The sequence below is a fragment of the Aotus nancymaae genome, unplaced genomic scaffold (genome assembly GCF_030222135.1).
Source record: "Aotus nancymaae isolate 86718 unplaced genomic scaffold, 86718_ANA_hifiasm-v0.15.2.pri h1tg000041l, whole genome shotgun sequence".
Lineage (NCBI taxonomy): Eukaryota > Metazoa > Chordata > Mammalia > Primates > Aotidae > Aotus > Aotus nancymaae.
The window spans coordinates 6,396,615-6,412,946 of record NW_026988455.1 but is presented as its reverse complement, the minus strand read 5'-3'; the positions used below and the strand labels follow the sequence as shown (position 1 = coordinate 6,412,946).

The 16,332-nt window shown below is 42.6% G+C and overlaps 1 protein-coding gene across 7 annotated transcripts in view; it reads right to left on the bottom strand.

Annotated features, from left to right (window-relative positions):
* Nucleotides 1–16,332, bottom strand: part of TLN2 (talin 2) — a 464,397-nt gene that overhangs the window by 127,000 nt on the left and 321,065 nt on the right. For all 7 annotated transcript variants that reach the window (XM_012443139.2, XM_012443144.2, XM_064361373.1 and 4 more), the window contains 8 exons: nucleotides 16,218–16,326; nucleotides 15,230–15,438; nucleotides 14,568–14,666; nucleotides 10,964–11,131; nucleotides 9,458–9,752; nucleotides 6,151–6,317; nucleotides 2,322–2,450; nucleotides 327–440 (listed from right to left, as the gene is read on the bottom strand). In XM_012443139.2, the coding sequence (XP_012298562.2) occupies nucleotides 327–440; nucleotides 2,322–2,450; nucleotides 6,151–6,317; nucleotides 9,458–9,752; nucleotides 10,964–11,131; nucleotides 14,568–14,666; nucleotides 15,230–15,438; nucleotides 16,218–16,326 (1,290 nt within the window). The remainder of the gene's footprint in view (nucleotides 1–326; nucleotides 441–2,321; nucleotides 2,451–6,150; nucleotides 6,318–9,457; nucleotides 9,753–10,963; nucleotides 11,132–14,567; nucleotides 14,667–15,229; nucleotides 15,439–16,217; nucleotides 16,327–16,332) is intronic.

Sequence of the window (16,332 nt, the reverse complement as noted above, 5' to 3'; positions counted from 1 at the left end):
TGCACTCTGGAAACTCAACGCTTCCTTCCTATTTCAGAGCCCTAAAACGGCCTCGTCATTGATCCTCTTCGGTTCAGACCCTTGAAAAGAAAATTGTGGACAAAAGGAAGACAACGCTCGAAGAAAACCAGACCTTCCTTCCAAACACAGGCCAGCCACTTAATGGACAAAAACCAGACGTGTATACACCTGCAACATGGGAACTGCAGCAAACTGGATTAGGAGCTTGGATAATCTGTCTTAACTGAATTACCAGGGGACTTGGCGTTCTAATGTTAACAGGGTCATCTGCAGCTGACCTGGCTCTCCGTGCACCGGAACCTCACCTTGCAACTCTGGACCAGCTGCTGCTGGGCCGCAGGATTCTTGTTGGAAACAGCTGCGTTCTGGGAGGCGGCGATGGTCTGCGTGGCTGCCGCTGCGGCCTGCTTGGCTGCAACCTGCAGAGGAGTGACAGATGAGTCAAGGTCTGCATATGTAACATAAATGCATGTTCTATATTCACTTCCACCAGAATCAGCACAGGTTTGTTGCTCTACAGGAACTCCAAAGAGCAGGCTCTGCCTTTTAAAACCAGTGATAAGGCCGGGCGCTGTGGCTCACACCTGTAATCCCAGTACTTTGGGAGGCTGAGGTGGGTGGATCATCTGAGGTCAGAAGTTCAAGACCAGCCTGGCCATCATGGTGAAACCCCACCTTAAAATCAAAAAAAAAAGAAAAAAACCAGTGATGACCCTAATCTTACAACACACTATCTTTCTTGTGTTGACAACCCCTGGGACAAGTGACAAACACAGGCATTCTTGAAAGCTCAAGCCTTAAAGTTCATTTGTCTTTCTCAAAAACAAAAGGGATGATTCCACAATCAGAATGACATTGACAAGTTGCACCAAATCTTAATGTTTTCGGGGGAAAAAAATCTCCCACAAGCAGCATAGATGGTTCAAGCACAAAGGCTGGTGCCCATGACTCTCCTCTCACAGCAATCAGAAGCCTTAGTTACAAAATGTAGAGCATTTCCCACCATGGCACTTAATCACGTTTACCCTCTTGTCTTTTTCCAAGAACATTACTTTTCTTCCAGAATGTAGCAGACTGCATATGGAGGCACTTCTCAATACACAGGCAGGGTCTTGGCTTCCAAACTCTCAAATTTTAGTGTAAGGGTCTCCTGTGTACATTTGTAGTATAAACTTTCTCTTCTTTTCTTTTTTTTGAGACAGAGTTTCACTCTTGTTGCCCAGGCTGGAGTGCAATGGCGCGATCTCGGCTCACTGCAACCTCTGCCTCCTGGGTTCAAGCGATTCTGCTGCCTTAGCCTCCTGAGTAGCTGGGATTACAGGCATGCACCGCCACGTCCAGCTAATTTTCTTTTGTATTTTTAGTAGAGATGGGGTTTCTCCATACTGGTCAGGCTGGTCTCAAACTCCTGAACTCAGGTGATCTGCCCGCCTCAGCCTCCCAAAGTGCTGGGATTACAGGTGTGAGCTACCACAATCATCAAACTTCTTTTTTTTAACATGGTTTGTTCCTATTACTATTTCAACTTTCTTTTTCAGAATAAATATTTCAAAAAATAACAAATATATTTCACTTACTCCCTTCCATACCTCTCCACCCAAGCCTAATCTCCACCTCCAGTCTTTGAAGTCCATATTTCCTATGGGAAGTCCTGAGAAAGTCATTGTCTCCAACAAAATAGAAACATTTTCAGCAAAGGGCCCTTCTTGAATGTGTCTATCCTTTAATGCTAGAAAAAAATTATCTGGTTCCTCCTGAAACGAGTCAGCGTTCTATTCCTGAACATTAGACGCAGAAAGGATTTGAGCTTACTGAAGCAGTTTTTTCCAATTGTGTCAATGCTTTTATAGTACTCAAATCTTTAAACAATGATGTTAACCTTGACTTAGCTTTCTGTCTTTTTTTTTTTTTTTGAGACAGAGTCTCACTCTGTTGCCCAGGCTGGAGCACAATGGCGCAAGCTCAGCTCACTGCAACCTCCACCGCCCAGGTTCAAGTAATTCCCCTGCCTCAGCCTCCTGAATAGCTGGGATTACAAGGGTTTGCCACCATGTTCAGCTAATTTTTCTATTTTTAGTAGAGACACGGTTTCACCATTTTTGTCAGGCTGGTCTCAAACTCCTGACCTCAAGATCCGCCCACCTTAGCCTCCCAAAGTGCTGCAATTATAGGCATGAGCCACTGTGCCCAGCTAACTTAGCTTTCTTTATATGGGCATCATCTTGTTAATTCAACTATCTCTTCAAATAACTCTGCAATCTAAGATGCACATCCCAGAAAGCCGGACTCTCTTTCCTGACCTCCAGTCGGTTGACGATTTTTTTCTTAATAGCATTCTGGGCAGCTGCGTTGGTTGCTACCCGGAGACCTTCTGCAGCTTCTCTCAGCCTTTGCTGCTGGTCTTCATTCTCTGGGTTGGCTGCAGCCCCCTGCAAAGGTGAAAATACAGATTTCAAGTGGTCCAGTGGGGGACATCACTGAATTCATGCCTTCAGTATTATTTTTTCTTAGTAATAGAAGGCATTTGGAAGGACAGTCGAATGCTGCAAGTAATATCTTTATGACGAAGATGTTTGCTCATGCAACAAAAAATACCTACCAGGGGATGTTTCAAAATTGCATGGCTAAGCAGTTAGAAATCCAAGGTAATAATTAAACACTTGAGAACATTGCTTTTGTGGTCCATACAAATTAACCTGTGGCCAGAAACCCATGGTTTAAAAGATGGGAAGATTAAATCTCCCCTCTCCCCATCTCTCCCAGGGAGAATTTTCTTTTCATTGGCATGACACCGTAATGACATATGTCTTCACGTCACTCCTGAAATACCCCGTGGCACAGGTAAATCTGAAGGGGTAAGAGTCAGTATAAACTCATAGGCGCGGACAGAGGGAGGAGGGGGAAGGATGGGAGGAAAGGCTCAGGAATGCCATTAAAAAAGACACCAAGAAAATTTTGTTAAAGACAGACCATGACCAGAAATCACATTCTTAGAGAGCCAGAGTTGGAAAGTATAGGAAAGCAGAGATGGTACCTAAATGTACTGAATTAATGAGAGAAATTTAATGCCCTCAACTGGACAGAAACGGGGCAGGCATTGTGTGTAGCCAGTCACACTTCCTTTGCCCAGCTCTAGCCCTTTTACTTTGTTGCTTTTAGTTGACCATGTCTTCGAAATCTAAGTGGATTTAGATGGGTGGGATTCTGAAGCAGGGGAAGGCTAATGGTAAGGTAGAGAAAGGATATAATTTTACTCTATAATAATTCAAAAACGTTCCCAGCACATCCAGCCTTCCTCTCCCAACAGCAAGAACAGCAGCAATCAAGGTTTCCCTCACCGGGGCCCGAACGCTTTGTAACGTGTGCTTGATGTCTACAGATCAACGCGTTTCTTCCTATGAATGCTTTCAGGCAATAACATTTGCTCTGGAGGCAGACAGAACAGCAGAGAACAGCACACTGATCTATCAAAAATCAATTTTCTGAACGTCTGGATTTTCCAAGTGGCCAATTTGCTAAATTTACCAATTTATAAGAACCTATTGCTTTGAGCTATTTATAAAAGTTATAGCAATGCATACAGATGGAATAGGTTTAATGTCTGTGGCAGAATTATTCTGGCAATGCTCTTGAATAGAATCTCCTATTCTTCCAAACTTTAACCACTCTCATAATCTTGATTTTGTGTTTCTAGCAATTAAAAATTTTTATTTCTTCATTTCATATGTAAAAGGATTGTCTGGGCTACTTTTGGATTCTTTTGCAAGTTTATGAAAGTCATTTCGTTTTTTTCCAGTCATCAGATATATTCTAAGCCACTCCTTTATGTATGTCTCAAGTGCACATCAGCCTTAATTTTATGTATTTCGAGCAGCTGGAAACCAGCATTTCTGCACTTCACACTGATGTGGATGCTTTGGGTCCTTGCTCAGCAATACCTTTTTTTTTTTTTTACGGTGAATATGTATCAGATATGGGGTACTAATCTTGGTCCTGAAATCTTAGTTACTAATCATGAAATAAAATTTTTCTGCATGTTAAATATAATCCTTTGAACTCTAACCAGTCCATGTTCTTTAGCTTTCAACAAAATTCAGCAAATTAAAATATTGCTACAAAGACAAAATGAAAACTTTTAACTAAAAGTTAAAAGAATTTACAGAGACCCTTAACGTGTCCCATTTACTGTAAGTAACCAAAACTCCCCAAATCACATAAATACTTAGAAGAAACAGTTTTTGGTATCTTGGTAAATGCAGTGAATTGGCCTGGTAAACAGTCACATCAAGAAACAAAATGTGCACACTGGCCTGGCCCAGTACTGCTTATGTGGCGTTAGCATTCATCTTTTTAAGTTTTAATTTTTTTCAACTGTAAAATAAGGAATGGACTAGATTTACCCTATAGTCCTTTCCAGCCTAGCAAGTAATTTTTTGTGAACATGAGTTTGCCTGAAGTAGCTATAGTGTAGACTGACAGAGGTGGGGCAAACTAGTAAAACCTTTTAAAAAATTCAACTACTACGTAAAACCCTAATATATAATTTTTATATAAATATATATAGATAGATAGATATATAAACATATATATACTGCTTAAAGAAGGGGTTAAAAGCAGAGCTCATTGGCTGAAACAGGGATTAGGAGACAAAGGAAGGAAGCTCAGACTCTGCCCCTTCCTGCCTCTCTCCTTCACCCCTACCCAAGAGGTGTCTCTAAGAACTCTCACTCCTTCAGGTAACACTATGGCCAGTCAGCCAGGAAAGGTCCTCTACATGGCTCAGCACATGTCACAATACAGTTTAAGTGAAGTAATGGACATATTAGGTTGAGATATACTACCACTTCCCTGAAGCCAGGGAGGTGACATAAGATATGGAGACACTTAATGCATCTTTTTTTTTTTTTTTTTTTTTTTTGAGATGGAGTTTTGCTCTGTCCTCCAGGCTGGAGTGCAGTGGCACAATCTTGGCTCACTTTACCTCCGCCTCCCGGGTTCAAGCGATTCTCCTGCCTCAGCCTCCTGAGTAGCTGGGATTACAGGCGTGTCCCACCATGCATGGCTAAGTTTTTGTAGAGACGCGGTTTCACCATGTTGGGCAGGCTGCTCTCTAACTCCTGACCTTAGACGATCTACCCACTTTGGCCTCCCAAAGTGCTGTGATTACAGGCATGAGCCACCATGCCTGGCCTTAATAAATCCTATATGCATAGAAATACATTTAAAATATTATTATGGAGGCAGGAATTTGAAGGCGATTTTTATTTTCTTTTTTCACATGTATCTGCATTTTCTATTAATTCTACAAGAAATGTGTGCTAGCTACATAATAAAAACCCAGAAAAATATAGCTTTATTCATTTAAAACAGATCTCACCTAGAGGTACATGTTGGAATATCCTGCAGAACCTAAGACACACACGCATGCACACACACACACATACACACACACAGCCCAGACACACACATACACACACTTGGTCCTACCAGTGACCTTGTGAATCAGGATCTCTGGGGATGAAATTGAGGCATGTGCATTTTAATATGTTTCACGGGGAGCTGTGTAACAGACTCCTGGTTCAGAATCACCAGGTTTTATAAGCACTATGCTATAGCATAGCTGTCAAAAAGCACGAAACTAACTCTTAACTCCTCATCCTTTTATAATATTTAAAACTGTGACTGGAATTTAAAGAACAATGAAGTAGGAAATAGTCTACTGTGCAAAATCTTGATAGAAGTTTGGTTGAGAAGTCAAGTAGAGGGCACAGTAACATTAAGGCATAAAGGAAGAGAATAGGTTTAGGTGAATTTGCTGTTGAAAAATATTAGGTTTAAATTAGTCACCACGTTCAATGAAGACCACAGAAATGACCAAATGGAACAAGAGCCCTCCCTCAAGAAGGTACTTTGCTGCTATGGCTGAGTCAGTACCACTCCCCTGAAGCATTTCATTCAGACGTTCCATCACCTACTTTGCCACAAGAACAGGGTTAGATGTTACAAGCCATATAGGTTTTAAGCAAATAAAAATGCATTCTCAGCTGACCATCCCCTGTCTGGAAGGTACCTCCAAATCTTAACACTTAATAGTGTTTACTTTTCACGCAAACAAATCCAGCAGAATACCTTTGCAGCCTCCACCATGCGAGCAGTGGAGTCGGCCAAGAGTTTTGCTGCTGCCAGGAGCTTCTTCGAATTCTCCATGTCGATTTCAGCTTCTGCATCTGATCTCATGGCATTGACAAGGTCTGATGTGGCTTGGGCCAGGACCCGCGCCTGGCGCACCATTTCACCTAGAGGATGGAATAGAGGATGTGGTCTGTTTGTCTGCTTTTCAAAGGTTAGTAAAACCTCAGGAGCCGTACAGTCTTGTCTCTCCTCTGGTAAGTGGGAGAAAGGAAACTGAACCACCGTGCTCTACTCCCAAGCTGTGCATCCAAATTAGAACCCAGAAGGAAAATATTCCCTGTGGCTGCCAAGATGGTACTCCCTAAACATACCCAGGTTCACCCGTTCACTATGAGGCATAAACAGGACAGAAGCAGCCAAAGAGGAACACGTTATAAAAAGAGAGGGCAGGGAGGCCAGGTTCAGTGGCTCATGCCTATAGCCCCAATACTTTGGGAGGCCAAGGCAGGTGGATCACCTGAGGTCAGGAGTTTGAGACTAGCCTGACCAATATGGAGAAACCCTGCCTCTACCAAATATACACACTTAGCCAGGCCTGGTGGTACATGCCTATGATCCCAGCTACTCAGGAGGCTGAGGAAGGAGAATCACTTGAACCCAGAGGAGGAGGTTGCAGTGAGCTGAGATGGTGCCATTACACTCCAGCCTGGTCAACAAGAGTGAAACTCCATCTCAAAAGTAAAAAAAAAAAAAAAAAAAAGAGAGAGAGAGCAGGGAACAAAATTACACAAATTTAGCCTTAGTAAATACTTATTTAGAAAACATTGCTTTCTTCACTTTGAAAACCACTTACACAAAAGCGTCTATAATAAACTTTCTGAAGAACTGGCACAGAGCAAAATTATTTTTCGATTTTGTATTAATGTGTAGGCGAACTAGCACTAGAGGAGGGATATCACACGATCCACTTGATGTATGCTGTTTGGCCTCTGCTAACAGAAGCACATCCGGACACCAGCTTCATGTTCAAATGCTATGACTTGCCTTGGCCTGGAGTTTTCCCTGTCAATTTTCTCTTTGCTCATCCTTTTTTTACCCCCAGAACTGATTCTGATCTTGCATTACTGTTTGGTCTTATTGTCCCTGTGATTTTACTGAAATCGATTAATTTCCTTCTGCAAGTAGGAGGAGTATAACAATCAACATTAAAAAATTGAACGATTCAAATGTAAGGGATTTCTTCCTCTAGCAAAGGTCATCTAGAAGAACGCTGAAGCACAACAAAAAGGGGGAAGAAAAAGCTTTTACTGAAATAAAAATGTGCTAAAGTCAGTGTGGTATCCTGGACTGGATACTGAGACAGAAAAAGGACATCAGCAGAAAACCTGATGAAATCTGAATAATGCCTGTAGTTTAGTTAGTAATGTACCAATGCTAATTGCCTGGTTTTGACAAATGTGCTATCCTATAAGAAAGATGTCAAAAATGGAGAAACTGGGAAAGGTAATGGGAACGCTCCATATTACCTCTGCAACTTCTTTTGCAAATTTAAAAGTATTTCAAAATAAAAGGATTATCAAAAACAACAACTAATTCAAATGTGTGGAGCATTCCCATCTTGTTAAATCATTTAAGATAACAGAAGAACACAAGACAACTTTCTAAAAAAAAAATCTAAACTCGTTATAAGGTGGTGTTCTAGGCTGGCAAGGAAGCACAAAAACAGATCTCTTACAAGTTACTAGTAGGGATGCAAATTGTGGGTCCTTTCTGGAGAAAAATTTCTTAAGACACATTTACAATAAAAATCTACCTACTGGCCCACCATCTCCATTAACAGGAATTTACCCTACATATGAACCTACAAAAGTAAACTATTTTTACAAGAATGTTCACTGTAGTATTTTTGTAAAAGCAAAACAAACTAACAAAAAACTTAGAAATGACCTAAATGTCCACTAAAAGATTATTTGTTAAATAATGATGTCTACACAAAATAGAATACTCTGCTGCCACTAAAAAGATGAGCATACAGATGGCAATGAAAAAAGTCCAGGCTGGGCACGGTGGCTCACTGCTGTAATCCCAGCACTTTGGGAGGCCGAGGTGAGAAGATCACCTGAGGTCAGGAGTTTGAGACCAGCCTGGCCAACAAGGTAAAACCCCATCTCTACTAAAAATACAAAAATAAGCCGGGCGTGGTGGCACACACCTGTAGTCCCAGCTACTCCAGAGGCTGAGGAAGGAGAATGTCTTGAACCCGGGAGGTGGAGGATGAAGTGAGCCAAGATTGTGCCGCTGCACTCCATCCTGGGCAGCTGGGTTTGGGGAGACTTACGTTTCAATACAGTATAAAAAGGTGTACTGCAAATGCTTTTAAATTGACCGTGTATTATGTACGATGCTTTGGGATCTGAAAACACCTTTCTGCCAGAGACAAACTGTCCTCTTAGGGCTGGCCAACTGAGAGACTGCACAGGCTCAGCAGGGAACATGTCTTTGATATGCAAACTAACCAATCCAGAGCTTTTCCTCCTCTGTCTGGCCCAGACACCCAGAAGACACTGTTTCTCTGCCTGGATTATCCTGGGGCCAGATCCCAGGTAACTAGCTACCACCTCCATAATTTAGAGCCTGCCAAAATTATTTAAACTAGCCAGTCCTAAATTGTTTACCCTGCCTTGTATTTACCAAGGAAGCTCCAATAAAGGCCATGATCGGACTGGGCGTGGTGGCTCACGCCTGTAATCCCAGCACTTTGGGAGGCCAAGGTGGGCGGATCATCTGAGGTCAGGAGTTCGAGATCGCCTGACCAACATGGAGAAACCCCGTTTCTTACAAAAAAAAAAGGCCATGGTCTAGGCCAATCCTTGCTCCTGTCTTCTCCCTCCTGACCACCCCGGTGCTCTCCCATGACCCTGTGTGGCATGCGGTGACCCCCTCCAGGGGACATGCAAGTATAATAAACTTCATTCCAAGCCTTGATCTTGTTTCCTTCTGTGGCTGCTCCAACTTTGCCATATCATACCGAACACGTGCATTTGCAGAACAAAGGAATTCACTGTGAATCTAACAAAATAACAAAATCTAACCATTATAACAAAAACTTGGTGAACTTTGTTGAAGTCTGCAAGCATGGGTATGGGAACATCTTTTATCTTTTTCCAAGCTTCAGCGGGGCAGTCTTTGATGAGAACTTGCCCTGGCCAGTCATCCAGGCAGCCTTCATCTTCCCTGTGGGTGAGCAGCACCATCAGGAACCCCAAAACCCACCCACACACCCACCCACAGCACAGTGCCTTACCAGCATCACCCATGGAGCTGAAGATGCTCTCGGTGACACACATGATGGTGTCGGTGGCCTGGTCATAGCGGCCGATGGGCTCGCCTCGGCTGGCAAACTGCCGCACATGCTGCAGGAGATCATGCAGGGCCTGGCTGACCACGCTGGCCGCGGCGCTGACCTGCTTCAGGAGCTCACTATCGGTAGTGGCCGCCTGGCAGGCGCGTACACAGTTCTCCACTGAGCGGTCCACCAGCTTCCCTGCTTCAATCAGCTGCTCCTGGCACACAGGGGAGCTGATAGTGGGGCTCACAACCTGAAGCGAGACAGGAACAGGTTTTGGGCACCATGGTTCAATCCTTATTTCCCATGTCCCCTCACAGTCCCATCAAGGCCCTTCCTGCTTTGGGCCTCAGTTTCTTACTTACAGGACCAGGGATTCACCTAAACCATTGCTGTGGTCTCACACACTCCGCTATTCTATTTCATCCTTGTGATTTTACATGTCCACTAATTTATATCTTCATTAGTCACACGTGATAGTCCATACTACTGCCCTACTTACATAGTGAGAAATTTCTGAGCTTTCCCGATTATACCTCCTCCCTTTTATGATCCCTTGGATTGAGTCTTCTGAGTTGGGATACAAAGACTACCTAAAGGAATTCTACTTTTATTCCCAAAACACCTGAAACTCTGCCTCATAGGGGGGTTTTGTCAGTTCCTTGCAAATTCTAGCAATGTGGACAAGGAAAGCTTGAGGGAGACGATTGAGGACACTTCCAAGAGATGCTGCAAATCCTCCCACAGGCTATCGATGCCACGCTGAGCCAGATCACAGATCTATACAACATGACAGGCCATCAAGTCCAGAAACGGATAGTTCCATTGATGCATCATCATCACGAGGACACATGAAGTGGAGGGGAAAGGGTATTTGGAGGCGGATGGACCTGAGTTCTAACTCTAGTTCTGTCACTTACTACTTCTGTGGTCTTAATGTGCTAACATCAGAGGGCCTCAGGTTCCTATCAGTAAACTAGAGATAATAGTGCTTAATTTGCAGGATTGCCGGGGAGATGTAATGAGGTGATGTATGACACACAGTGTGTATACCCTCACAACAATTCACATCCCCACTCGCACACAGCCTAGAAAGGGTTCCCATAAACTCTGTGGATTATTTCTGAATCCATTTATAATGCAGTATCACACAATGCAAGAACTATTTTTGTGCAGGTGTAAAGACGCACTGTGAAGTCCAAAGGGGAGACATAGCAATTTGCACACAGAAATGAACTAGTGAAAAGTACCAACGGCCTGAGGACTTGGGCAAAGAACAAATGATAAAAGAATAGACAGCTTACGCTAAAATCCTATCATCACCTAAGACCTATCATCACTGAAGCAAGCTCTAAATGTCAAGACTATTTGAACAAATTCTGCCCCTGCTACTCCCCAGATGCCTGGAGGCAGATAAGAGCACATGATACCAGGTAGAAAGGGCTAGGGTACCAGCTGGCTTACCTTGGCACATGCCACAAGCTGGGAGGTGGAGAGGGCACACTGGGTGGCAGCAGCAATCACCCTGTTCTGTAGGACAGTGTCTTCTGCCACTTGGGCAACATTCTTTGCCTTTAGTACCAACATGGCAGCTGCATTGGCAACAGCTTTGGCCAAACTCATTAAAACATCCTAAGAAAAGGGAATCAAGACTATTCGTTTATTTTTCTCTAATCACCTTTCACAGCCTGAAAATAAACATGTTATTAAAATTCCATTTGATCTTTTTCCTTCAGCACTTCAGAAGTTTTTTTAAAATGTCAACTTATCTTTAGAGGTAATTAAAAAAGGAGTCTTGTATCCTAATAACTCAGTCTCTTACATGCATTAAACAGCATAGGTTTAAATCTAAAATAGTTAATTTGAGGGAAGGGTTATTATTTTAACCACTGAATCACATTCGTGCACTTATCTAACACGAAGTCTTGACCACGTCTCTTGGATGCGTGGTCGATGTGGTGGATCAGGAGAAGCTGAAAACATATCCAGATGCCACATCATGTGCCGCAGCCTCCAAGTCATCACGCCCCACTGTAACTTGAAAATTTATCTTCTGGATTTCTACTTCGCACAAAGATCCAAGTCGTCATCAGAAATTTAGCCATATCTCTACCTCCAGAGGGCAACATTTGATGCGCAAAGACACATAGCTGGCACCAACACCTACAGCTCAAGAGCCAAGAAATGCTCTGAAAATGAGTTATTCTCAGTGTTCTGCAGCCTTCTGGGGAGGAATTAAATTATTACAGAAAGTGGAAATGGAACCTATATAAATACACTAGCTATAAGATGGTTTGACTGAAGACGCAAGGAGCTCTGAGCCTTAAAAGATCAGTTTATGCTTCAATTCAATGACTAAGCATTCTGCCTGCAGAATTTAGAATACTTTGATTGAGCCTACAGGGTTTATCACCCATCTGTTTGATCTAAAGAATAACCACTATTACGATTAATTTATTTCTTTGTTTTTAATACTGAAAGTAGTTTATTTGACTTGGAAATGCCTTCCCAAACATAGGAGCCATTTTGATTTTGAATAAACATGTCAAGGCTTTTCCCCTCAAGGAAATACGGTCAGAAGTCTTTATTAATTCATCAGATGATAAAGAGCACTTTTGATTCTAAATGTAAAGGGCACCCATAGCGTCTTTACAGTGAGATATTTTATGAGAAGATATACTGGAAATAATATTCAGCCTGCACAATTTTACACAGAACAAAGACTATATATAATCCAGCTAAATCAGAAACCCATGAATCTATCAAGTAAGCTGATTTTAAATTGGGCAAAAACTAAGTGGTCTTAAATAAGCAGGTTATTCCAGTCTTTCTTACGTCTGTGATGTTCCTGGGATATCCAAGGTAAAACTAAAGCCCATGGTGCTGAAAGCTGAAGATCCCTTTGGGATCTGACTGGCACCTGTCTACCACACAACTTGCAGGAATTGCTCCGACTATGGTTACAGTTTCTGGACATCTATCTCAATGCTCAGTGAAAACACAGCTTGAATATCACAAATTATTAAAAAGATTTTTAAAAATAACTTTCCAAAGTAGGTCACAGTATTCCTTCACTTGATATGAATTCATCTTTTCAGATGGGGGCCAGGATTTGGTCACATAGAATCATGATTGTTCTAAAGGGCTTTGTTAGAACTGTTTAAAGAAATCCTGTTCCTCTTATTAATTTTGTCCAAAAAAAAAAAAAAAATACAGTTAGAAAAAGAATGTGATACTACAGCTATAGCTGCTGACAAGGCCTTTGTCAAAAGTTTCAACAAGACCACTATTATGTAGCCCATGTAAAATAAATCTTTGTTAACTCTGGGAACATGCGGTACATTAAGAACCCAAGAAAAGCTCTGAGATATGATCTCAAGAATCAGAAAAATAGAGTAAGAAATCCAATGTCAGTTACCCACAACTGGAGGAGGTTGCAGGATCACCTTACTGCACTGGTCTTTACCTAGAGACCTGACACAATTGGAAACATTCAAGTGAGGCCCGTCCCTGCTAACAAAGGCTCTGCCGAACTATCATCCTGAACCTGAACCTGCTTCCTCTGCACATCAGAATAGAAACAAACATTAGGAAGCAGGGTTTACATTCATACACAATGAAAACAATCTACTACAGCAGGGAGAGGCAGGTAAAGCTTTTAAAAAACACAAGGTTGTGTGCGATGTTTTAAGGAAGAATTGTGACTTTCTCCTTAACCTTCCTTAACACATTGCCCAAAAACAATAATATTAATACTTCTGGGGAAAGTAAATGACGACATCAAGATAATTAAGCCTAGTAAAATAGCAGCTGAATCTCATATTTACCAAGTTCCTAAGTAGGTACCTGCCTGCAAATAATTGCCTGCAAGAATACAAAAAGTAAAGGCCAAGGCAAGGCCAGTTTGGGGATCTGGAAAGGGAAGTCAGGACGGGGATACAATTAACTTGGGATTAGCAGAATATATCGATGGGGTCTACAGTTCACTCTGATTCTAGGGAACTTATTACTGGCCACCTCAGTGTAGAAATGGCTTCCAGGAATATTCCTACCACTCATCACACAAATTCACGCTTATGAGGACTGAAGAATGATGCCATCAAAACCTCTATCATGACAAGAATGCTTGTATATTAAATGTCTTATTGCCCTCCTTCACTCTCCACATGCCTGTGGCACTAGGCTATGGGACTCATTCATAGCCTGCAGTGGATGAAGGTTGAAGTTTCTTGTCTCACAACAAACATGATCACATCTTAGTGTATCTGACACATCTTTTGCTGATAAAATTTGGAAGTTCTAGATAAAATGACCACCCATGAAGCAAGAAAACTGAACGCCAGAGGAAAGCTAATGATCTTTTTGTTCTGTCTACTAAATATTATAAAATCATTGCCAAATGAAGAGGTGGTCGAAACAGATGAAGCCAAAAATACAGGAAAAAAGGTATTTAGAGGTGTCAGGTAGTTAATAAAAACATTACGCTATTTTTCTGGACTTGCTGATATCTGTAATATTAGTTCATATAAGTTTGTAATTTGTTGTAATTTCTTCTAAGTAAATATTTCAATATATATACATATAAATAAATAATTTGAAAAAAAATTTTAATAATTGAAGGCCAATGAAATTCTGTAGAATTCCTAAACAGTGAACTTGACATAGGATTTGGAAAAGGGCATCTTTCAGGGAACCTGGGCTAGAACTGTAACAATTTAATTGGATGTATTTATATATTACTTGCAAAATGAGAGACTTAGGAGGAGGAGTAAAGGGGACTGGCTCATCAGCACATCAGACCATCCTGGCCTGAACCACCCTAGCAGTGGCCTCTGCACTGTACCTTTTGAGGGACAGGGATGGAGGCAGACAGGCAGAGATGCCTGATGCCCTCTGAGCTGCAGTGAGATGATACTACACAGTGGTGACAGCAGCTCCCCAGAGGGCAAGCAGCACATGTCCCTGGTATTGAAAAAGAAGGGTCACAAAAAAGACTTCTCTGCCACGCTTGTGGTTTGGGATAAGACACAAAAAATAAACCACCTCTGAGTACAAAGGAATTTCTTACCTGGAACCGCTCATCAGTCTCATTCTCTCCAATCTGTCTCAGAAGATCCCCACTGGCCTGTCCAATGCTGCCAGCAGCAGTCAAAACTGTCTGTCGAGGCTGTGAACAAAGAACACACCTTAATTGGAAAGAAAACACATTTCCTCCAGTGCAATCATACATGGAATTGCAGAAAGCAGAATCTCACAGAATTTGCTCCCTCTGTCTATCAATGAGAATCTCAGGTGGTCTGCCAAACAGAAGACATCCTGGTGAAATCCGTGCAAAAAAACAGCCGGTGTCTCACAAACCAGCAATGGGTATATGGATTTGAAATGGCCAATTAGTGAGCCTTGTTCAATTGGCAGGAAGGTGATATGCATTCTGTGGAAATTAGGACACAAACTTATATTCCCTTTAAATGTGTATTAGTCATGTGTGTTACATTCCTGGGTTGCATCTGCTCAAGTACCCATGAGGGGGAGGCCTTCACACTAAGAGCTCAACCACTCCTGAATGCGGCTGAGCTTCTGCACCCAATTCCACAACTCCAATTACTCCTGCAGGGAAACATACCCCAGCAGGATGAAAGGAACAGCTTGAGAAGCAAGAGCACCATGGTCCCCCCAGCGGATGCAGCTGTCTCATCAGAACCCGAGTGACTGCTTGCCTCTAGAGCTTACCTCTCCAGAAGTAGGCTGCACAGCTTTCAGCAAGTCTGACACTGCCCCAGCGAGGGTCCTGGCAGCTCTGAGCAAGTCCTCCCCGCTGCCGACCTCATCATCCATGAGGGCGGCCAACAGCTTCACACCCTTGGACATCTCCGTCAGGTTGGAAGAAATAGTGGTGATCGCACATCCCACAGCTGTGTAGTCAGTGTCTGCAGGGTCACCTGGGACAAAAAGAACCATCCCCACTGAAGGAGGGCACATGGTCATGGTGAGAATTTTCAAAACCCCACGGTGGCAGGAGTTCCTCACCCGCCATCCTGCAAGAGTCAAACACCAAACTTCCCATGAGCACAGTGAGATGGCTTGCTCCCTTTCTCCAAGGTAACTTCAAGAAGGTCCTTTCACCTGGAGGCTTCGTGCATTGAAATTCTGAGTACAACCACCTTTAAAAATCCAAAGGAAGTCTCGGCATCTCATGGCCCTTTTTTTTAGGCCCCTGTCAGCAGCTCAGGGGGTCAACTCTGCTCCTAAAAGGCTGATACACTTCAGAGTGAAGCTAAGCAAGTTCCTAGCTCTCCTCTGACAGCACAAGACTGGGAGCCATGCTGTGCCAGAAGAGACCGCTGCTGGACAAGATGGGCCAAGGCACATACGATGGGTCTGTTCATTCAAAACCATTTTCAAACTGTAGATGCCAAGAAGGGAGAAAGTAGCCTCAACAGACTTTGCAGTAAGTCCAGCACACTGACAAACCATGAGAAGATCTGAATAGGAGCTTTTTAATGAGGATACATGATACAGGCAAAAAGCAATGACATGTTCCTTACCGCTCTCCTCGGTCACTGGGAAAAAATGTCGGAAGTACTCCAAGACTAAGAAAAGACTATCCTCGCGTAATATGAAGTCTATTCTTTCAATTAACAGATAACTTATTTTTTAAAAGTAGAAAAACAGCTTTTAAGCAAAACCCCAATACAGCACAAATCTCTCAGGGACTTACCAGCTGTGAGGTTAACAACGGAAGCTGTTCCAGCCGTGATAGCATCAACTTGAGAATGAATTTCGTGTTTGGATTCATCGACTTTGTTCTGAACCCATACCCTAGATGCCTGCAA